The sequence below is a fragment of the Uloborus diversus genome, chromosome 6 (assembly GCF_026930045.1).
Source record: "Uloborus diversus isolate 005 chromosome 6, Udiv.v.3.1, whole genome shotgun sequence".
Lineage (NCBI taxonomy): Eukaryota > Metazoa > Arthropoda > Arachnida > Araneae > Uloboridae > Uloborus > Uloborus diversus.
Window position 1 is genome coordinate 26,823,283 of NC_072736.1, and position 25,112 is coordinate 26,848,394.

The window sequence follows — 25,112 nt, forward strand, 5'->3', positions numbered from 1 at the left end:
AACAAATTTTAAAATATGTTGCTAGTATTATTTTTTAGTTAATAAACATATTTTTGCTATGTTCTAGTGTAAAGGAAGATCTAAGTAGTAGAAAACTGATTCAACAACCTTTTTTATTATGTTTTTCAACAAATTTATTGCAGCATTGTTGAATTTTTGGTTTCCTTTTATAGATTTGAAATAATAATTTATTGGTATGTAAGAAATGATGATTGTCAAGATAATTGTTTAGCATTAAATATTAGGATTATGACAAAATACTATGAAATTTCAAATTTTTCTGTTTAATATTAAAAGATTTGACTTCTTGTGTTAACAAAATCTCTTTTTTTTTTCTACAATTGTACCATCACAGTTTTTTTTTTTTTTGACTTTTTTTTTTTTTAAATTATACCAAACAAAATCAACTCTTTTTGTTGTAAGGTTATGGCATGTTTTTTTTTTATAAGGAAAGATACTACAACTGTCATAAATTTAACCTTTCAGTAATTTTTTTAATTTAGCGATCTGTGTGTCAAAGTCCCTGAATTGCATGTCAAAAACACTGAAGCTTCAATTTAGTGAATTTTGCATTAAAATTTGTACAGCTGTTCTAGTTAGGGCCTACAAGAGTACATTTTAGGAAGAAAAAAAAAACACCATCAGAAATATGGGATTTTTTTTTAACACCTGCCATTTTCCCTATTTTTGAAATTCTATTATTTTTGCCTTGCATGCAAATATAAATTTTCAAGTATAAGTTATACCTTTTTCTTCTAATATTCCCCTTCGTATTCAATTACTTCCCTTGGTATTTAGTGGTAAATGTTCTTAATTTTAAATAAATTTCATATACCTTTTAATGCAAATAGAATATTAAAATATTGCCATTGGAAATTTGATGGCATTAATTCATTTTGCTTCTTTTTATAATTAATTCTTTTTACTGGTATCAGTCTGTAGGTAATTGTTAATAAAATATTTTTATAATATCTTTAGAGCTCTTGGGGGAGAAGTGTCTACAGATGGTGATTACCTGATCTTTGAAGGAAATCGTTACAGTCGTAAAGGCTTTCTTTATAAGAGTTTTGCTAGGTCTGCCCTTGTAAGTAAAAATATGATGCATGAAATACATTTTATGTAGGAATCATTTTAAGTAAAATTGTTTATTTGCATATTGTGGAAAGATGTTTTATCTTCATTAATGGCAAGCAAATGTATGATATAATAAATTGAGCAGAACCATCTTTAAACTTTTAATTTATGTTTTTAACAATGTTTTGTGAAGCTTTAAATTGTTAATTTTTCTCCCTTTTAGATCATAGTCTTAGAATTTTTGGTAATTCTTGATTAGTTACAGAGCTACTTTTGTGTACTCTCATACTTAGTTATTCAGCCCCAGTTCATATCAATTGATGGGGTTTACATTTCAAGAGGGTCACATAGGTGCTATTTCATGGAAGTAGTTAGTAACATTAAATGTTACTTTTCCATTGAATTAAATAGTACAATCTACATGATGTACCCAAAGCATAAAGAAATGTCATATAAACCGCTCTCTCAATCCCCCATTCAATTTAAAAGTTAATGTTGTTTAAATGCATCCATTTAATTTTTTTATTTATTTTTTTTTCATTCAGAAACTTTTGTATGAAATTTATATTTTAGCTTACTTTTATCTTTTTGTAAACTTTTCACTAGAATAAGGCAGTTTATCTTAACATGATTTTGAACAGTTTTTATTATCAAAATTTCACTACCTCCTTCTCTAAAAACGTAAACACAAATATATTTTTAACTATGATGGTTAGAGTAGATGTGAATTTTTAGAAAATTTATCTGCATTCAGTATTATATGGCCTGTAAGGGTTAAGGGCTTTTAAAGTATCTTTATCTTATAAGCTGTAAACTCTGGATACAGTTAAAAGTGTGATGCTTTTCATATATCAATAAAAAACCATTTACATAATTATAGCAATTAGTTTTAAAATACTGTATTTTTTGTTTTACTGTTTTGACTGTTATTTAACAAGTTAGTTCATTTTGGTTATAGAAGTTACTGGTAGGACATCATCATGTTCTATTGTAAGAAAGTCCTTAATATTTCTTTAAGCCGTTAATTGCCTAGAGAAACTTGAGATTATTTTCAGAATTTCTTTTTGTTGAAGTGAATTCAAATGCAAAGTATTTGTTAATTTAATTCCCTAAACTATTTTTTATATCTTTCTAGCAAAAAATGCTCCATTATGTATTGTTACTACAAATAATCAATTGATTGTTTTCAAAATAGTTTTTCAAATTTATCAGTGAAGTGCTTATTTGAATGATAGCACATTCTTTTCTTCATAATGACCAAAATTAGTTTCCACAAAGACTCTGTGACGAAGTTCATTTATCTAATTTCTTGATCATCTTTTTTTCAGAAATGCGTTTTGTTTTAAATTTAAGTGTTATCAAAATTTTGTTTTGTAGTTTGCTAAAATATAAAAGTTCATATATCATCACTTTCAAAAACCATGTTTTTACGTTGATTCTTTTCTTTTGTAGATTGTCGATGGCGTCAAACCCACTCTTTCAGAATTGGAAAAGTTTGCGGAGAAGAGCGACACGAGGAGCATGGAAATTGAGTGTATCCTTTGTTGCAAAGCTAAAATATAGGTTTTTAGTACTGAATAGCTTAATAATACTCATTCTTCATCTCTTAGATAACATTGGTTTGTGAGTCTTTTCGTAATATACATTTTAGAATTGATAGATGACCTCCATGGGTCAGGAAGAACCTAGGAAACCTGAAACTATCATAGTTTTATTTCAACAAAAATAATCATTGAAAAGTCAAAGAAAATCAATGCATTTTGTCAAAAACAAGGAAAGCTGTGAAATCAGACCAGGAAAAACATTATCTTTTTGCATCTATTACTCCTGCAGTATGTAGGTTATTATGTTCTTGGGTACTGCTATCAAACCAGAATGAATATTGTTGCCTCAGAGCAAAAGTAGGATATCTTAGCGTCATTCCTGGGATTAGATGTCTCAGTGTTGCTTTGAGGCGACGATATGTACACTTATGTGAAACGAGTACTTATCAAATCAGTAAAAGGAAGCATTAAAGAATGAATATTAAAGTTCTGGTATTAAAAAACTGAATAGTTTGTTTTTGTTTATGTTTCAAAGGAAATTATAATTTGACATTCATTTAGAAAGCTGCAAATCTAAATCTCTAGTCTGGAATTTCATAGAATTTTTTATTTGGAATATCAGGAAATTTTAATTTCTCAAAGTGAGTGGCATCCCTGCGTGAAGCAAGTAATACATTCTCTTATACTTTATCCATTTCACTCTGCATTTTCAAGATTGATTTTAAAACTTTTTAACTATGTCAATTATCAAAAAACAGTCATTTTTATTCAGTAAAAGCTTCAAGTATGATTTTTTTCTTTAACTCAACAGTGGTGCCTAACCCCTTTCTGCCTGAGAACCGCACCTTATATTAAAATAACTCTTGCGGGCCAGAACACATATCAAATTTCAAAATATTTCATTCTTTTTTAAATAAAATATGGAAGAAAAAGAAAAGAATTACAAACCAGTCATTTTTGTGAGAGAGGTTTCCTGGTTTTCTCCACTATGTACAAATGCCAGTGCTGTTGTTCCATACACAAATACAAGGCAGCCACCTTAAAAATGTTTTATTATTTTTTTCCCTATTCACAACTTGATTTGTTTCATGCTTTTTGCAAACCAGGAGGAAGTTTTTCTCAATTTCTCCTATTCAATTCACATAGACAGTGGAGTCCTGATCAACAAAGTTTTGAATTCGTACTAGAAATACTAGAAAGACACAGGTTCTGTGCTTCCTGGTCGAAGATCCTCCTTGTAGGTTAGTAGGAGCCATTCATTAATTACATAAGGGTCCCGAGGGGGGGGGGGGTTGGAAAAATCTCTACATACCCTTACTTTGGGGGGGGGGGGGTCAAACCCATTCTTACGTACTATTTCCCAAGTTGATATTATTTTACATTAGAAATCGCTCGGTCAAGTGGTTTGGCAAGGATTATATTTCATTTCGTGTGGAAGGTAAAAAAACGCATTGGGATGAGCTGTTTTTTATTTATTTCCCAAAAATGAATAGTGTAAAATATAATAGAGGAGTCCCATTATGTATGGCATCTTTTATTTTGAATTAGTATCGCATCACATACAAATAATACCAGAAAAATATTCAGTCTAGATTCTAACTTTTTAGTAAATATTTTTTTACACAGAAAGGTTTTATTTTATAATATTGAATTAAATTTCGATTCCAGAGGTGTAAGATTTAATATTTTATTATTTTGAAAAACAAAGTGGAATCTTACTTAACAATGTGCGTGTGTGTGAAAAATCTTACATACCCTTATATGGGGGAGGGGGTCAAAAATTGCCAAAATCATCCTTAGGTAATTAACGAATGGCCCCATAGTGATGGGTGCATGTTGAATCTGGGGTCATCAAGTTGAATCGAGTTTTCCAATTTCCCATTTCAAATCAATACCTTTGGGGGTTCCTGATCAGGGGTTTCTTGGCTCTTGGTCTGGATAATAACAGAGCTACCTTCGAGAACTCATCCAGCCCATTAACTCCTTGACATACAATGACATCTCAAAGACATCAAAGGGTTTGTAATGGCATATGAAATAATGATATCTCGAAGAAGTTAGTCTGCAATGGTACTTGAAGTGAATGACGTCTCAAAGACACCACAGTCTATAATGGCACGTGGAATAAATAACATCTCATCTATGCCATTGTATATCAAGAGGTTAAAGCTGTTGTTGAGTTGTGTTGTCGTAACTGCAAATGATTTTTTTTTTTTGTATGCTAAAGAAAACCACATGTAGGGGTAGGCAGGGCGTCAGAATCGAACTGATTTTGGTGTAAAGGAGTTGGAGTCAGGAATCAAAGGTTTAAAATTTCAAGAGTTGGAGTCTGTCGTTTCCCTTAAACGTCCACAACTCTGCCTTTGGTTGTGGAGTTGGACTAAATCTGTGGTAAAGAAGTCCGAATCAAAGGCTCTAAAATTACCACAGTTGGAATCGGAGACTGTCACTTTTCCTCTGGTTCCACAGCCTTGGTGGTAGGTACGGGGAACCCTGGAGTGTAGTGTAGCATTTAATTAGTGCAGAACAGCCAGCCTGCAGTCCTAGAAATCCTTTGAGCAGACAGGTCCCTCAAGGTGCTCTGTTTTGTAAGTAATCATTGAATAGCAATTGTCTGGCACAGTAGACCTCTTGAGCACAAACTATCAAATCATCAGTAAAACCCCTGTCGTTCCTTGACCGATCAAAATTCCAGTGAGCGAGACTGCTCAAGACGAAGCCGGCCACAGCTTCAGTCCGGGAGACAATGTGGAAGTCTGTGAGGGTGAGTTGATCCATCTTCAAGGCCGAGTGATTGCCGTGGATGGAAACAAAGTCACCATGCTGCCCTCCCATGAAGATCTGAAGGTAGGTGGATTTTTACATCACCACTCAAAACTGTTAACCAGATCTTCATTAATGGCCAGTTTTAAAATGCAATCGCTGAGATAAGTTGTTTTGTCGATCATGATATATGCCAGTAATTCGCAACAGGAAATTTGTAAGGGATATGTGGTTAACTGCCAAAAAGGATACAAAATCATGCTAATGCTTGCTAGAATTTAACTCTAAGAAAAGCTTGAGGAATTAGTGATCCTGCATTGAAACAAAAATTTGTTCCCCACCCCCACCCCCTGCATCCAAATGTTTGTGTAAATAATATAACTCAATGGATAAAAAGTTTAGTTTAACAAAAAGTGATAAAGGAATTGTATCATTAAAAATCATCATGGTTAATTAACGAATTATCTTCACGGATTTAGCATCAGGCGGCTAATTTGCTCCTCCCAAAGCCCTCTTTTTAATCCTAACTGGTCCTCTTAAGTCCCCTTTTTGATTGAAAATGGTCCTCTTGTACACTGTTTTGTGGCTAAAATATGTTGGGAGCCATGAGCAATGTTAAATTTAGAAAATTATATGTTATTTTGCTTATACGTTATTCAAGTAAATGTGGAATTGCAAATATCCTTGTTGATAATCTCATCTTGATTTTAATAAGCGTCTACATATGGCAAAATTTTTAAAATGAAGATATTGCAAATTTTGTACTAGCTCAGTGTCTCCCGGCTATAAATGTCACTTTTAGTTTCACATGTAAATTATTTTTATCAAAAGCCAAAGCCTGTTGTAGAATTATGCTGTTTCTGAATGGTTTTCATAAAAATGGTTTTCTTCACTGTTGTCTTTTCATTTTATAGGAACCTCTGGAATTTCCAGCCCATGAGTTGAGGAAATACTTCAAGATGGGAGACCATGTGAAGGTCATCTCTGGCACCTACGAAGGGGACACGGGGCTCATCGTCAGAGTCACAGATAACTTCGTACTGCTCTTTTCGGATCTCACCATGCACGAGGTATGTGTGTTTTTTTACATTGTTACAGTAAGTTAATCTATTAAATTGTAAACTGCATAGAATTCTGTTGCATGATTGAAATAAAAAATACAGTACTCCTTCGTTATATTACGCTTGTTGGAAGACAACATAAAAGCACAATATATCGAAAATTACATTCTAACCAAGGTAGCATCTCAATGCATTTAATGAAGAAATTAATAATGTGTATACCTACAAAAAATTTCTTTTATTTTCACATTAAGACGACTTCCTTTAATACAAATTAGAGAAAAAAAATTCTACTCTACTAAATTCCCTTCTACTAAGAGAGCTTTAGCCGTTAAGCCCAAATTTGACAAAAAAAGCCTATTTTTTCATTAATGTAACAATATCTCCAAAACTACTCTTATTATTGCCATAAATACAGGCAAATTACTTGTAGAGGTTAAAATTCTGAACAAAATGAGTATCTACAATGCATATCAGGGTTCGTACGCCTCCTGAAAATCCTGAAAAACTCAATTTTTTCTTCTAAGGGCCCTTAAAACTCCTAAATTTTTGTTTTAACCTCCTGATTTTTCTCCTCTCCTCCTGAAAATAATTTTCAACAACAATCGCTTATTTTAATTCCATGTCATCTCCGTTTAGGCAGCCATATTGAATCACTGGAAACCAATTAAAATTCTCCTATTATACAAATCACCCAGTGCTTTTCACAAAGACATAGGGTGTGTTCAAACCGACTGACCTGTTACTCTGTTCAAACATGCCCATTAGGGTTACTGATTGTAACTGCCACTAGAGAACGAACCAAGAGCATGTGCCTGTTTTTGTGTTAACAGCAACAGCTATTAAGCATATTTTCTATATTGCTAATTAGTAGTGCTATTGCTATTTCGTAGTATATTTAGTACTGATAATATGCCGATGTATCTAATATTTTGTGTATGCCTGTTATTTACAAATATTTTGAATCCAAATTTTAATTATTATTATTATTATTATTATTTTTTTTTTTTGATTGAATAGTGTGTGAAAAAAAATTACTAATTGATTAAAAATTTGACAGCAAAGTAGATTAAATGTTACTGAAACTAATTTTCTTGTAAAAACCGCTCGTGTTATTACTCCTGAAAATTTTGCTTTTGACTCCTGAAAACTCCTGAAATTCATTTTGTTTGGAAGAGTATGAACCTTGGCATATCTTCGTTAAATACTAAGCGCAAAACGTTATTTCAAAGTTTCACTCAAATCACTAATTAAGCACATCAAGCCAGAATGCACCTTTTCAACGCCCACTGACTCGCCTCGAGACCCCGTTTTGGAAAACCGAAACACTAGAAAAAACATGGCAGTTTCCTACATATGGAAGCAGTACACAGCTGTGCGATTATCAAGTTGACGCTTTGGATATTACTGAAAACAATGTATTTCATTACAATGTAACAAAGAAATGAAAAAAAATCCAATCTTTATACAGAACTCATTTTATTTCTTAAAAGGAAATGCAAAAATACTGATAGGTTATAGAATTATGGAGAGCAAATGACTGATTTTAGGTGGCAATTTGAATTAGAAAATTAGTTTTATGTTCAAGGTAAAAGTTATTTCCGTTTACATTTCTTGAAGTAAATCAATGATTTTGTTTAACCAATTTATATAAAACTTAAAGTATAATATTAAATGTTTTGCTGTGAGGCATGGTACTATATAACTCAACCAGCGATTACATGAGTGAACTATTTGAATAAAACATGACTAACTTATGCGTAATTTGCAATAAATAAATAACTTTTATTTAACAATAACCGATTTAACAATTTCTTCAATTTAATGATACATTTCACTGTTCCGGATTTGACTGCATTGAATGTATGTGCTCCTCAATTTCACAATATCCTTGATTTAACGATTACCTTTTCCAGTCCTTGACAAATAAATTGAAGTTATTGTACGAAAGGTGAGGTGACTGAAGTAAAAGAATGTAGAATTCAAAATTTGTTGAAAGCAGCCATGTAATACAATTGTGTCAAATTAAGCGAGAAAATTAATGTTGTTTTCTATCACTATCCCACTCACTGCTAAACTTTATCATGTTTTCAATAGCCATGCTCAGCGTATCATTTTAGGTGACCCACATGTATTCTATATATTGTTTGTAACTTTTTATACCTGATGTCTTTCTCTATTAAACATAAGAAAGAAAAATATATTTTTTAATCTGGAATATTGCCTTTTGTACTTCAAGTTATCATAATTGTATATATTTTCTACAATCATATGTCTAGTACCTTTCTCTTAAATGTGTGTAAATTTGTTCAATATTTCATTTCGCACACACTGATAAAATGCAAAAGTTCAGTGTTCATATTTTGAATGCAGCATTCAAAAATAGCTTACTTGCAATGAAAATAAAAGTTACTTCAAATAATAGATACTTATGTCTGTCAGTAGCGTACTGAGGGGGTTTGGCGCCCCTGGCAAACTTAAGAAATTGCACCTCCCCCCCCCCCCCCACAGCGTTGTGCCAATGAGAAGTCCGCAGATCAGTGTGACCTTCCAAAAAAATTCTTAGGGTAAAATTTGACTAATTGATTGAACAATTCGGAGACAATACTCTACCTTTTTTTCTTATTTTCTATTTTTAAATTGTTTTCAATGATGCCAAATTTTCCTTTTCAATAGATCTTATGTAACATGTATGTGTGTGCACTGTGCATACTCAAATTTTATCGTTCAGTAAAATTGTGATTTCATTCGGCATATTCAGAATTTTTCCCTTCCCAAAAATTTTAGTTCTCCCCCCACCATTTCACAAAAATTCAATAAAAACAATATTTGCAATTCGTTAATAAATATAAATAATGTATGTTCTTGAGCCAAATGAGAATGAACATTTTTCAGTTCCGTTTATAGCAATGTATTTTCACATTTTGCTCTTTTTCTTGGGAGACTTTTTTTTTTTTATAATTTTTATTTATAAAAGCATTTTTCTTCTCATATGATCATTTTTTAAAAAAAGTTATTTTTTTATTATTATTATTTAAATCAGTGAAAATGCCGCCCCCCTAGCTGCTGTGCCCCTGGGGAAAGCCACTCCTGCCAACCCCTTGTTACGTTACTGATAGCAATCAACACGAAGATTTTTAAAACACTCAAATATCATTTCAATAAAAATTTTGTATTCTATTCTTGTACTGACAAAGTCACAGGTCGTAAATAGGTTCTTAAGCCACAGTTCACTTGGATGCTTTTTCTCTGCTGTTCATTCGAAAAATACTTTTTAAAGCTTCACGCAAATCTTATATTTATCGATTTTGAAGAGACTAATTTGATTTGAAAATCGGCAAATTTTGCAGAACCCTTGAGGAATCTTTGTGGAACCCTTGGGTTCAGCGAAACACAATTTCAAAAACTTTGGTCTAAATGATTGCTGTTTGTACTTTGAATTCTCTTGTTATAATGATCCAATACATATTTTTAAAATTAATATTAATCTTTTGTTATTAATGTGCATTTTTTTAAACATTGAATTTGTGACATTTTATGCTCAGATTTCCTAAACCACTTCTCATATAATACCATGTCTCACAGCAAAACATTTAATAAAAAGGACATTAATTATTACAGTAAACTTCTGATAATCTGCGGAATTAGGTGGCACAAATAAGTCAGATGATAAAACTTGCGGATAAACTGGAAAATGGCTACAATGCAGAACTAATAATTTAAAAATTGTTCTTCCTCAAAAACCTGGTCGTACTGATGCATAATAATTTACAGCACATACAAACAGTTAAAGACTCTACAGTACAGTAAAAATATTTTGTATTTTGCACAACTTAACATCAATAAAGAACAAGTGTATGTACAATGAAGAAAGCACAATCAATAAATAAGCTAATATATAAATAAAACAAAAACTACAGAGTTAATTTATAATTTTTTGAGGAAAAAAAACGTATTTGTTTTTGCTGCCAAAATACATATTCCTGATTGTGGATTGACTCCAGGATAATCTGCACCGTGGATGATCGGGAGTTTTTCTTTATATCAATTGTTTAAATAAAAAATGAATTTACTTCAAGAAAAGTGAGCAGATTTTTGTTTTTAAATCTTGAATATAAAACTAATTTTCTAATTCAAATTATATCAATCAAAATCAATCATTTTCGCTTCATAATTCTACAACCTATCAGTATTTTTGCGTTTCCTTTTAAGAAATAAAATGAGTTCTGTACAAAGATTGGATCTTTTTTTCATTTTTTTGCTACATTGTAATGAAATACATTGTTTCCAGCAACATTCTGAAGAGATCTTCGCCACTTCTTCTTTTTCACATTTTTCATAAATCAACTTTTGGAGAGGGAGAGAATTGAAGAGATCATGTTCACAACACACACAAACTAATTTATTTTTCTACTCACTCTCACAATATACATTATGGGCAGCCAAGTTGCCCCTTTTCCCGAATAGCGGTCAAAATATATGCCATAAAGTTATCCTGCTATTCGGTCAGGAGGTTTTTTCCAGTCAGGCCTTCACGACTAGCTATGGCCATATGAACTCGGGCGCTCTTATGCATCTGCGCAGTAGGCAGTCGCGGAAAGCCCCATTACGCAATTATGGAGATCCCAGTTATAATCTTGGGATCCCTGTCAAGTGTTGCGCAATGTAACCGCGTGGAGCATATAATTTCTTACACATTCAGTGTGTCAACTTGATGATCTTATAGCTGTGTATTGCTTCCGTAGGTTCCATAGGCCGCCATGTGTTTTTTAGTGTTTCGGTTTTCTAAAACAGGGTCTCGGGGAGAATCAGTGGGCATGGGAAAGGTGTATTCTGTCTTGATGTGCTTAATTAGTGATTTGAGTGAAACTTTGAAATAACATTTTGCGCTTAGTATTTAAGAAAGATATATATTGTAGATATTCATTTTGTTTAGAATTTCAACTTCTACAAGTAATTTGCCTGTATGTACGGCAGTAATAAAAGTTCTTTTTGAGATATTGTTATATTAATGAAAAAACAGGCGTTTTTGTCACTAATTTGGGTTTTACGGCTAAAGCTCACTTAGTAGAAGGGGGAAAACTTAGTATGGTCATACCAGACCCACACGGCATATATTAAAACAATTTCCAGCTTTCCACTAATTACTTCCGTATTCGCCCTTTTTTCACTCCCTAACCATTGGCCTAAATTAAAAGCAGCATTTCATTTTCTTTTAATGTTTCGGGGGAGAACGAAAGAACAGAATCAATCCAAAGGAGCATTGTAACAAGATGCGATGTAAGAAGAGGTTGCTGTAATGCACTAGCTTTGTTAGCTGCCAAATCTATGAAGTGTGATTCTACATAAAGGGCACAACTTCTCAAGCATTAACTGACAATTGAATTTAGAAGTTAAGAAATCCCTATATTCACTATTGCAAAAATTGCAGCATTATCTAATAAATTTTGTTTGAAACAGTATTTAATTTTTTGCTCCTTATGCCCTCTCTGACTGGATTTTCCCTTTCATAACTTGTCTTTCAGCTAAAAGTACGTCCACAAGATCTTCAACTGTGCACAGACATGGCCACCGGAGTGGATTCCTTAGGACAGTTTCAGTGGGGTGACTTGGTACTACTGGAGTGAGTATGCTGCTGATCATTAATTCTGTCACTAAAATTAAGTATTATAGTGTGAAGTGTTTGTTTGTAAACAGTTATTGGCTAAGAAGTTAAACCTAGTTTTTGTGCAGAAACAATAAGTTGTAAAATCAACATTATTAAAGCCCAAATTTGAAAGAAAAATTTTGTACATGCGTTACTAGATATGTGTTCGTTTGATATACAGAGTGATTCAAAAATAATAGTGGAGTTTTAAATGTGTATATTTCTAACAGCAGATTAGTACAAAAATGATATTTTTTTCTTACGTTCTTAAATTATTCAAAAGTTGTTCTATGTGTGCTCTTTCTGGGACCTGAATGATATTACAGCTGTACTTGCACTTTTGCCATATACGCTACAGCATGTAAGTAGTCACAGTTGCGATAATTTCTACAGTGAGCCAATTTTTCAATTTGTCAAGATTGGTTGGGGGGGGGGGGGGTATATAAACACAGTATCATTTACATATCCCTACAAGAAAAAAATTCATGGTGTTAGGTCTGATGACCCAGGGGGAGGAGGAGGGTACCAATAAAGTGCCAATTACCTCCTCCTAGATCACCATTTTTACTGACTTTCTAAATGACAAGTGGGACACATACAATCAAATACAGCGACATATAGAGATACCCAATCAAAACTTTGCAACTCTCTGTTTCATGCAAGTTCCACCTGTAGGTCATTCAACTCAAGCTGTAGGTATAACTTCCTCAAACTTAAGGTATTTTGAAACCCCACCATTGTTTTTGAATCACCCTGTATATTTATTAGTTCAATTCACTATTTATTAAAGAAACATTAGAAATGGGACTCAACCTAATATCTTGCTTGAGAAAACATATTCAAGTTTTTCAGTTGTCCATTTTCATTCATCTCCACTTATAGTCATTGAAAAAATTTCATTTCTAAGTTTGGAATATAAATATTAATAGTAAAAAAGAAAAACATTGGGTGAGCTTTTAAGGTCAGCAAAAAGCAGAACGAAGTAAAGGCCACCATAATGAAGTTAACTGAAAATATAAACTATTTTATTAAAATGATTGTGTGATCAAAGTATACATGTGGTTTGGAGAAAACATACCTTCAACACTATTCTCAGTCAAGAAAATTTCCTTTAATAAAAATCAGGTTCACAAAAAGAGACATTTTACAAAAATATCAGTAATATATTTATATTGAAACTATCTTACTACTTTAACTTTTTTTTTTTATTTCTAATTTGATGTAAAAATAGTAATTTCACAAAATCGTATTATGTGATAGAAATAATTTTTCATAATCGCAAAATTGAAGTTCATATGTACTATTTATAAATTATTATATAATGTTTTTTAAGAGCGGATTTAGAAGAAAAAAAGTATTCATCTGTCTAAAAAAAATTCTATGTTGTACAGAACTGGGAGCAAAGTGGCTAATTGTTTTAAAAATAGGTTTTATATTTGTACATTTTTTACAACTGATGGTTTTAATTTCAGCGCACAAACTGTGGGAGTGATTGTTCGACTTGAAAAGGAAAATTTCCACATCTTAAACATGCATGGAAATGTAAGACTTTTCTCCTAGATAGTTATAAATTTCATTGCAGTAAGGTTGCTTTCAACCTTGTTGTTTGCTAATATCAATACTCAATGAAAATTGATTGAAAAAAAAAAGTCTTTACAAAATAAATCTAAAACAGTAATGTTTGTTAACTTTTGTAGATGAATAACATCTGAAAATTTTGTTGTTACTGCTAAGGAATTTTTATCTAAGCTACTGTTTTTGATAAATAAACTCATGCACATTGTTGTATTCACTTGCAAATGTGTTCGTTATGAGACATAATTAAAGAATCATTAACAGGTGAAATATTTAATGTCATATTTAAAACCCAGTCTTTTCAGAAAGCACTTTTTTTTTCCTTTTAAATTGGGAAGTATTCAAAGTTTTCTGTATGTTGGTTGGAAGATATTTTGCAGGATAGTAGCACTATGTATTTTTGTCATTTAACTATTTCAACGAATTTAAATTAGTTATTTAAAAAACACTAACGTTTAATCTTCCTTGATCATTCTAAAAAGATGGAAGATGGAGATGCAGTGCTAAACATTACTTCATTTCTTGTATCAGGTGAAAGAAGGCTATTGAAGTAGAGAAAATGGTTGGAGATATTTCCAAAGTTTATGCAAATGAAAGATATTTATTGCTACACATTAGTCATTTGCAAAAATAAAATGCATGAAAAGACAGCATGTGGGGGTACGGGGAGGGGGGGAGATGTAATTAATATAGAACCTTTAAAAACTGGTATGCATCTCTCCTGTTGAAATGTGGATATGTGCCTCTTTGGGCAAAAATCTGTTTTATTTTGTAAGGTGTGAGATATCTCATCCATATTTAAAGGAATTGTCATTTTGTCTTTCTAAAGACTACTGCTTCTCAACTACAATATTTTTTATGCTATATTAAGTATTTCTCTATTCATTAATATTTTGGTAGTATTTATGCTTTTGCCTGGTTAACAAATTTCTTTTTATATTGGAGTTGAAATCTTGGATAATGTGATTAAGACTTCCAATGTATTTTTTAAATAAAATTGTTGGCTTAATGTTTTTTTTTTCAAAGCAATTTTGAATTGCTATTTGTTATAAACTGAAAAAAATTCTTCAGGTAATGATCATAAAAAAAAAAATTAGCTTAACTTACCAAAATTTAAAAAAAAAAATTCTCCGTTCAACAATTATATTAGCACCATACAAAAGAGATATAGAAAGTCTTTTAAAGTAACTTAAAATGGCAATACAATAATATTGTTTTTGAAGTTGCATATAGATGCATATTTTGTTATGATATAATGATACAATATATAGTTTTCTCTGCATTCAGGTAGTGAAAGTAAAACACCAGAGTGTGAGTAAACGGAAAGACACAAGGCGGGCCGTGTCCTTGGACTCCGAACAGAACCAGATTCAGGTCAGGGACGTGGTCAAGGTCATTGACGGGCCCCATTCGGTGAGTCTATTTCATAAAATTCAAATATTCTCCATATACTCTTAATGAAAAATGTTGGTGCTTCTGTGATGTATGCATTTTTTATAACCTGCTCATGTATTGATTTTCAGGGTCGCCAGGGAGAGATCAAGCATTTGTACAGAAGTTTTGCCTTCCTCCATTCTCGTATGATGATGGAAAATGGTGGCGTCTTTGTCTGCAAGACACGTCATCTGGTGCTGGCTGGAGCGGGCAGTGGCCATGCCAGGGTGAGTTCGATACCACCATGCCTTTACTGTAAATCCATTAGTACTATTTGTGCATTAGTTTCATAATTATAAACTCATAACTTTTAATTGTATGCTGATCTCTGAGGATTTGAACTTGCGTCATAAAAAACAATTTAAATGCTAGTCTGTTGTCAGGGTTTTTTTTTGCACTGAAAGGCACAAAATTTCAGGAGGAATTCCTTGACAGAGATTTGGTTTTGTATAAATGAACACCGTTTTTTATACAAAGGAACATATTGCATGAGATGTAAATAATGTGGGTAGACTTTTTCATTACACTAGGGAGTTGCTTATCCAAACTCCAACTAACCGAATTTCTATTTATCAAAGCACCATTACTCTTTTAATTATTTTAAAGAGCAAAACATGTTTCATCCCCTTTAATATGAATTAGAAAATGAAAAGAAATGAACTTGCACTAAAGTGAAAACATTCCCTCGACCAGCACTGGTATCATTGGGAGAAGTAGCAATACAATAATATCCTGGCAAAAGGGATGAAACCAAGGTCTCATGACGTTATGTGTAAATGATCATCATATGTATTAATATTTGACTGAAATAAAAATATTAACGCTTCATCAAGATAATCTGATTACAATGAAATCCTGTATAGTAGGTATGGTATACAGTCGCCCCTCGCTACTTCGTGTTTCGACTTTCGCGGCTTCACTACATCGCGGTTTTTTCAATTTTTTTCTCCCCAAATATAGTAATTAACCTTTTTTATGCGCTCGTGTAAAATTTTAACCGTTAAGCACTAACAGAAAAGTATAAATCACTGTATTATTAATAGGGGATAAATACATCTGTAGTGTAGATGGTGTTCAACAATGTACTAGCTTTTAAAGTTGTATACGTAATCCCTTTAATGAGGATGAATGTTGAGGAAAAATGGGAGCACATACGGTCACTAACTGGCAATTAATTCATCATCAAACAAGCTGAGCCTTTTTCATAGATTAGTAGTAGTGTGTAAGAACTACAAGTGTGTGTGTAGTTTATTTCCCAATAATTAACAACGTGTTATCTTTTTAGTTTAGTGTATTATTTTGTGCAATATATTGAATACTACAAATTTAATGGTGGCTAAGGGTGCTGTTATGTCTAGTGTGTTCTATCTTAAAACCTATTTAAATAGTTGTAAGTAAGTTTTATGTGCTCTTATAAGGGAAATATTCGGTTTATAAATACAGAATCCGAATTCGCGGAAATTCAGTTATCGCCATAAGGTCTGGAATGAATTAACCGCGATAAACGAGGGTTGACTGTATAGTTAATTATTTGCTTTTCTTTTTAGCCCTTGACCGAAATAAACATGAGGTCCCCATTCCATGCCGCGTCTCCTCGCCTCAACAGCCCCATGCATCCCTCGGGTGGTGGGGGCAAATCACCTGGTGGTGCTGGGGCTGGTAACCTGGGCCTGGGAGGTGCAGGCAGGGGACGAAACAGGAGGGACACGGAACTCATCGGCCAGACCATAAAGATCACCCAGGGGCCGTACAAAGGTGAGATGTTTTCCTTGCTTGTAATGGAATCATTTCCGAAACATTAAAAGTTTTTTCTCTGAAAGGGCATGCTTAAAAACATGGGATGTGACCATTTTTAAAGTACAGTTGGCTCTCTGTTTAACGACTTTCAAGGGACCACGAAAAATCGTCCTTAAGTAGAAAGCGTCCTTAAATAGAATGCTTTTAACACTACAGTGGACCATTTGGGACCATTAAAAGCTGTTGTTAAATAGAGCGTTGTTAAACAGAGAGCCAAATGTAATTTGACAAAGTTCAATATTTTTTAATCAGTGTGCAGATTGAAATTCATTTTTTATGCTTCTGCACATGACATCACAAGTGATGAAATGCAGTTCACTGATACCATTAGCATACAGTGCAAATTATGATAACCTGGCAAAACGGTTGACAGCAAAGCATAACTATTTAGTGAACTAATGGAGTACCCCGCCAAAGCACATCACTTGTGACGTCATAAAGACAATCATAAAGACAATGCTTTATCTCCAAACTTGGACATTTTAAACAATTAAACAAAAAACAACTGTTTGAAAAATAAAAGTTTTTTCTGGCTCCAAGTTATTATCATTACTATTTTTTGCTTATTCTATCAATTTTAGTGACTAAAAGTATTACTTTTGACTGAAGGAAACAACCCCATTGTAAAAAAAAATTGAAAATCGTGTAACATTTTCAGTTATTCAGAGTAGCTTAAGCCATTCAAGTTAACTTTGTGCCACTTCAAGCTTTTTAGCAGGGCTGTGGAGTCGGAGTCGAAGAGTCGGAGTCGGACTGATTTTGGGATAAAGGAGTCGGAGTCGGAATCGTTAGAAAACATTCCGACTCCGACTCCGGGCTTCTTTTTTTCTTTCCTTTTCACTGACTCTCCTTGCATTTTTTAAAAACTGATTACCAATTGGTTCGATTACATGCATAAAAAGATACTAATGAGAAAATAACTGCCATTATGGCAGTCAGCTAGCTTGAATGCTTACCGAACTTTCTGTAGCCGTCCCCTAATTTGCTTGCTTTTTAACTTAACTAATAGCAACTGTCAGCAAATGGTTTTGTTGCCTAACATTTTCAAGTGATCACTTTCAAATAAAAATGAAATATAGTGTTTTGTTCGATCTCACTTATAAAATAGTAAAAGAAACGTAACAAATTAGTAAGTCGACACCCGTAGCTAAGGTTGAAACGTTTAAGTGTGATCGGCAAATTCAAAGAAGTTCTGGCGCGAAAGCACGAATCCAAAAGATTCGATGAAATAATCTAATGTTTTTTTTCTTTATTAAGACTATTTCTGTAAGCTTGATTCTCACTAAAAAGTATGGAACAAAATAAGTAAATGATTTCTTGATTACAACACTCAAGAATTGCAGTTAATCTTAAAATCTTCATATTTAGGTTAATTCTAAAGCAGCCAATAAAATTTAAATTAAAAATTTAGCGAAGAAGAAATAGAGGTATAGTAAAAGCTATTCGTACAAATTTGTATACCGCCGCGTTTTATGTAAAATTAGCTCCTGACGTATATGTGCCCTATTTTCGTTGAAATTTTATTGATGAAATATAATTTAAAATATATTTGTGAAAATTTTCAGAATTAAAGTATTTATATTTTTTTATAAACTCTGAAATTAACTTTGGGTGTCATCTACCAGATGGGTGTCACCCGGGGCAAACCACCCCCTCTCAAGAACTTGGATTTAGAAAAAAAGGTTTTTTTTTCTCTCAAGTTACAGCTTTCAAAAATTGAAAGCACACGATTTGATCAATATCTATTTGTTAAACATTAAAGGGGGGGAAATTACAGATAATCCTTTTTAAAATTTTTAAAAGGGATTTTTAAGTCATCTCACTTTTTAACACGTAACTATTGGAAAGTTTCATTTTTAAATTGAATTTCTAACGTTGTATGGCGCCTTGGGTTTACAATAAAACACAAAATGCGAAATTTTCATAAAAAGGAATTAATATTTCAATCTGTGTTAAGAAGTTTTCCCCCTTCCCTTGAATGGAGAGAGGGAATTGAAAAAATACAATTAAAAAAATTTAAAAAAAAAGGAGTTGGAGTCGGAGTCGGGCGTTTCAAAATCCAGGAGTCGGGGTCGGAGTCGGCCATTTTCTTTCCGACTCCGCAGCCCTGCTTTTTAGTCTATTTCACTGAAAAAAAAAAAAAAAAAAAACTAGAAGGCTCAGTGTATTACATTCTCTCGGCAAAGTTTTCTACCTTTAATTTTCTAAAAAAAATTTTTTTAATGTTGCCAATGTGCTGCTGTAAGCATGTAAAGGGCAGTAACTGCCAATGTTTATTTATTTATTTATTTGCATTTTTGTCATTTTTCAGTTTTGAATGTTAGGTTTATTGTACAAGCTGGCTTATTTTGGTTTCCACTGTAAAAGAAGCGCAAAAAAGCATCAAATTCCAACATTTGATTCCTAATGTTAGTTTTAAATCCAAAACGGGTTTCTTCAAATATCTCGAAAGCTCATTTCTGCAGATGCTGCTCACAGCAGAATGGTAAACAACTCATTGCATCATTCAGTAATTCCGAAGTCATTATTTGGAAGCTACTTTAGAAGTTGTTAAAATGCTCTTCCTACATTGTAGTAAGCTATGCAATATTACGAATGATTGAAATCTGGTATGTTGGGAAGTATAAAGGGGCAGTTATTAAACTTTTAGGAAAAATAAAAATTCTTGTTTAAAATGGCATTACTTTTGACAGAAAGAAAAAAACTGACCCTATTTCTGACGTGGCTTTAAGCTACCCAGACTGGAAGGATTATTTTAAGAGGTTTATAATTCATTTTAAATGAATTAAATAATTGAAGAGCAGGGTATAAAATATTGGATTAATTCATAAAACTTCAAAATATAGAAGTAGGGCACCAAAGCAGCATAGATGTGTTGGATATGCCTAATCAATGTCAGCTGCCAAATTTCTTGCATGAAAATCCTATCTATAAAAATTTCTTAAAGTAAAGATTAACTATAAAGCTTAATTGTTCAGTAAAGAAAATAAGTGAAAAGCTGAAATCAATTTCATAGCTTCTTAGTTTCTTAAACCCAGTGTGATATCCCTGCACAAAATTAAAATTAAGTAAGAAATTGCACTTAAAAATTTTTCGGACAATATTTTCCCACAGAGTGCAAGCATTTCCTTGGAATCTAGTACATCTATTTTGACATATTCTGCATCCCTGATTCTGGTTACTACCAAAATTATCTGCCATGGATTAAGGTACATTATGAGATACATTTTAAAAAAAAATTCCCTCTCAGTAATCCTCATAACTGCTCTAAATTTTCAATTGTACTGCTTCAGGCTGCTCCAAATTTGCCGTTTTACTGCTCCAAACTCACAATTTTCCTGTTCCCAAGATTGCTCCAAAAGCGAGTTTTGCTCGGCACATCCCTGTAAGTCATACAAATATCATAAGAGCATGTTTAGAGATGTCACTGTTCACTAAAATTGTATAGCCGTTAAAACACATATTGAGCGCTGCCCAACATAGGACTGCAACGGCAAATTTTTAATGTTGGACTCAGTCTGTCGCAGGACTGCAAGGGGTGAGGGAGGAGAGTACTATAGAAATTAAACATGCCTTTTTTCTTTTATTGTACTCTAAATTACATCTTTTAATCTAAACAAGCGGTTTACTAATAGAATGTTATAAATCTTTTGTCAGGACATATTGGCATTGTGAAAGATGCCACAGAAGCCACAGCAAGAGTGGAACTTCATTCCAAGTGTCAGACAATTTCTGTCGACAGGAGTCGATTGGCTGTCGTCGGGTTAGTATGTCCACTGCTCTTGAATTTGTTTGGTAAATTAATGGTTAGTGAAAATGGTATAAGAATCGAATCCAATTAAAAAAAGTCCCTAATTGTTGAAACTTGTAGTGGCCCTACTCAAGGTATTATAGGATAGGATTTTTTCGGTTTTCAAATACAGCTATAGATATCTAAAAATCATTAAATATTATTTCATATTAGATTAGGAAACAGGTACATTTATAGATTAAACCAGTGGCTAACCAACCTACCTCCTAAAAGCAATATCTGTCCTTCGATGCTGACCTGTTGTTGTGTTCAATGTTACAAATCGAAAAATATATTCTGGAACCTTTCAGAACAACTGATTATCTTCATTTCGTAATATGGATAGTTATTACAAATTTGAAGCCCAGGAGTCAAAAACTGGTTTCTGATAACTAATGAAATGAAGTTTTACTATACCATGTTTTTAAAATGAACTAAAAAATATAAAATAGTTTCTCTAAGCTTCATGTAGAAGTAGATTTAAAACCCCATGAAGTTTCAATTTTTCTTATGGATTACCTAGAACTTAGTGATTGTGAGTTTTCAATAGCTATCAAAGTACTTGTACACTTCAAAAGGAAAATTATGGGGCACTTGCTACAGACAATTAATGTCTTTATAATTTAACTGACAAATTTTTTCTATCTGCAAATAAAGTATAAACTCAGGCATTAGTTTTCTCATTGATAGCTATCTTTTATAAATATAGTTATATAGTACTTTTGTCCCTGTTGTATACCAAAATATTCTGTATTGGAGTTTTGTTATGAAAAATATAATTACTTTCATTCTTTATATATTTGGAACTCACTTGTTCTGCCGTTTTTCAGGGGCCCGAGCAAGGGCAATGTGTCGAGCTACAGTCGAACACCCATCTATGGAAGCCAGACGCCCATGTATGGAGCTGGATCTAGGACACCAATGTACGGCTCTCAGACACCGCAATATGAAGGTGAGGCCCCATGTTTTTTCAATTTAGATCTGGAATACCATACCTGTAGTAAATTGTTGCAAAGCTCTATTAAGACTTTTGATTGTTCATTTGGTTATAGTATTTTGTAATTATTCATTTAAATGCATATTTGTTTAAACGTTTCATTTCATCATTTTTGAGTATATATAGCAGTTGAATTAATTTATTGAATTAAAAAATAAGCTTGAATAACTAAGTGTTCTGAGTCTTGAATGATGCTTAATGTTCCTGAGTTTAGTTCAAAAAAGTTATATGCTGTTCGCTTAGGAAGTCTAATATTAAGGTACTTGCATTTTGTAATAAGTTTTACACTTTTTGGAGGATTATGTTTTTGATTCAATTTATTTGAGATATCATCCAGTACTTCAGTGTAGTTTTTATTTTATGATACAGTTTTGTGATTACTTGATTGAAGTACTCCTTGTTTGAAGTCAATCCTGTGCTACTAATGTATTGCATTTTCTATGACATCTTTTTGTTTTCTATTGGCTTTAGAAAACAAAAAGTCAAGTGCTACACTTAGGTCATGGAAATAAGCGTATGAGTTATTATTTACAGGGTTCGGTTATTAGTCAAGCCGAAAATATTATTGATCTATGTGTCTTAATAAATCAGGGTTTCAAGTTTAGTCAACTATGCAGCATTGCAAGTAACAAAGTCAACAGAATGCTTGGTTTTATCAATAGATCTATTTCAAACAAATATAAGAAGGTTCTTCTGCCTTTATGTAAGAGCTTAGTAAGACCTCATTTAGAGTATGCTGTTATTATCTGGTGGCCTTATCTGAAGAAAGATATTTCTGTACTGGAAAGGGTTCAAAGAAGGGTAACTAGACTAGTAAGGGGACTTTCGGATTTATACTATGATACTAGGCTTAAAAGGTTTAATATGTATAGCCTGGAGCAGAGGAGAGTCAGAGGGGACATGATATTGCAAATCGAGGTCTGAGTATAATGAGTAGTTAACTACAGATTTGGCAAAGTAGAATGTTTCACTTTTGTTGCAAATTTTTGTTCGGAAAAGAGACAAATTCTCCTAGTTAAATAAAATTTAGAAATGGTAGCTTGGTAACATCTAAATCAAGTTTTAAAATTCTCCAAACATCATGAAAAGACATTCTTTTGTTGGATTTTCTTAAAGCAGTATGAAAAAAAACTGAATTACAGTACTCCACAATGTTTAACTAGCAATCATAACCAATCTTTTTTGTTTCTCAATTTTTCAGTCTTTGAAAAGTTTTTAATTTTACATTCAAGAATGATTTCATTGTATTACCTTTAAATATGATTACATATGCTGTTCTGCAAAGACTGAACCATTGTATGTGATGAATAACTTAAGCTGTAAAGATTTAAAGTTATTCTAAAAGAATAATTTTGTGAGAATTTGTTAAAATTTGACTATCGATGTTTTGGTATCTTTTATCGATGTAAAGTGTAAGTTTTGCAGTGAAAAAAAAAAAAAGAATTTTTCTGCATTACAAAACTAACAATATTATTTAGCAAATTGAATTTTAAAGCAGTTTTTCATCTTCTCACTTTAATTCAAAACAAATGATAAATAGTATTCATTGAAGAAAAAAAAAGTATCAGATTACCTTTGAAAATGCAGCTGCTTTGCAAACCATGTATTTGGAAAAAAAAAAAGGCATTATAATGCACTCAGTTTCTATTACAAAGCATTTTTATTTGTGAAGAAACTGATTTCAGTTTTGATATTCATTGTAGTTAAAACTTATTCTAATGTGCTTGTTTTAATATATTGCTAGACTTTAAAAGTTACTTTCTAAAGTAGTCAAATGGGCCTAAAATCTGTAAAACACAAAATCTCCAGTTTCAAGGTGTGCATTAATAACAATCTTTTACTGCAGTAACATTTAAAAATTACTTTTTTCTTGCAGCTGGCAGTCGTACACCTCACTATGGCAGCCAGACACCCCTACATGAAGGAAACCGCACCCCAAGTCATGGAGGAGCATGGGATCCTTCCAATGCTAACACCCCCGCAAGGTGTGTCACCAGTGCTACTTTTGTTTCAGTTTATTCGGCATCATTATTCATTGTCCTGTTAGGAAAATCATAATCAATTTCGAAATGCATTTATGAGGTCCATCATCCTTTCCCCTGCCAATTATTATTTTACTGGAAGTTTACTTTAATTATTTATAAAAATACAAATAATAGTCGATCACAAGAACCAATAAAAAGGCATGTTGCTTCTGTGCAACTGTGCCAGAAAAAGATATAACATTACCTTGTTCTAAGCCATTAGCTGATGTCATTTCAAACAAAAGATGTTTGTTCAGTAAGTTACCGCCCTATAGCCAGGGCTAAGCAGAAATACATAAAATACACCGCCAGCTCAGTCATTCCATTCGAGATCTGCAGTTTTGAGCTTATTGGCACTCATCAGCCCAGAACAGGAAGTGACTGAGCTGGAGGTGGAAAAACTCTTAAGGGAGCCAGATAACCAAACAAACTGGTAGCTAATATGAAATTAGCACTGACCAGACGAGTGACCAGAGCGATGGTTCGTTTCAACTCATAGATTGAAGGCAAAGCATGGTATTTTTAATAAGTTCCCGCCCTATAGCCAAGGCTCACCTCCAGCTCAGTCACTTCCTATTTCGGGCGGATGAGTGCTAATAAGCACGAAACTGCAGTCCTCGGATGGAATGACTGAGCTGACATTGTATTTTATGTAAAAGATGCGTCTTTATCCAGTTTTTTTCTCTTTATTTTTAAAATTTATCTCTTAACCTTTCTTTATTTTCCAGGGGCAATGCAGACTTTGAAGATTACCCCTTCGAAGAACAGTCGCCATCTTACAACCCGGGCACCCCTGGATACCAGCCAGAGACTCCCCAGGGTGGACCCTATACCCCTCAGACCCCTGGAGGTTCTGCCCTCTACAACTCTGACCACAACTACTCACCCTTTCAACAGACGCCATCACCTAACACATATCCAGGTATATGCAGTGTTTGTTTAGAAGAGAATATCTGGGGAATGGGAAGTGAAATATTTACTAAATTATTGAAACCTAAAATTGTAAAAATATTGCATGAGTATTGAGCACCAAATTCAGCAACCATAACCTGCACAATTCAGAGTTTGAAATTGGTGGAATTCTGGATGAGATCGCCATCACCTAACACATATCCAGGTATATGCAGTGTTTGTTTAGAAGAGAATATCTGTGGAATGGGAAGTGAAATATTTACTAAATTATTGAAACCTAAAATTGTAAAAATATTGCATGAGTATTGAGCACCAAATTCAGTAACCATAACCTGCACAATTCAGAGTTTGGAATTGGTGGAATTCTGTATGAGAAATTACAAAGTAAAACTTCTTTAATATTAATTAAGATTAAAAGATACAACAAAACCGTAAACCATTAACAAAAACGTAGTTACAATGACAAACTTTTAAAAAATGATCCCAAAAACGAA

General features: G+C 32.8%; 1 protein-coding gene across 1 annotated transcript in view; it reads left to right on the plus strand.

The window, feature by feature from the left end:
- The window catches only part of LOC129225217 (transcription elongation factor SPT5-like), an 82,655-nt gene that overhangs the window by 50,006 nt on the left and 7,537 nt on the right, over positions 1 to 25,112 (plus strand). Inside the window, exons 11-23 of the mRNA XM_054859786.1 lie at positions 979 to 1,084; positions 2,527 to 2,608; positions 5,314 to 5,465; positions 6,296 to 6,451; positions 11,968 to 12,065; positions 13,562 to 13,631; positions 14,952 to 15,077; positions 15,188 to 15,325; positions 16,646 to 16,853; positions 20,553 to 20,658; positions 21,516 to 21,637; positions 23,559 to 23,667; positions 24,435 to 24,628. Coding sequence (XP_054715761.1) covers positions 979 to 1,084; positions 2,527 to 2,608; positions 5,314 to 5,465; positions 6,296 to 6,451; positions 11,968 to 12,065; positions 13,562 to 13,631; positions 14,952 to 15,077; positions 15,188 to 15,325; positions 16,646 to 16,853; positions 20,553 to 20,658; positions 21,516 to 21,637; positions 23,559 to 23,667; positions 24,435 to 24,628 — 1,667 coding nt within the window. The remainder of the gene's footprint in view (positions 1 to 978; positions 1,085 to 2,526; positions 2,609 to 5,313; positions 5,466 to 6,295; positions 6,452 to 11,967; positions 12,066 to 13,561; positions 13,632 to 14,951; positions 15,078 to 15,187; positions 15,326 to 16,645; positions 16,854 to 20,552; positions 20,659 to 21,515; positions 21,638 to 23,558; positions 23,668 to 24,434; positions 24,629 to 25,112) is intronic.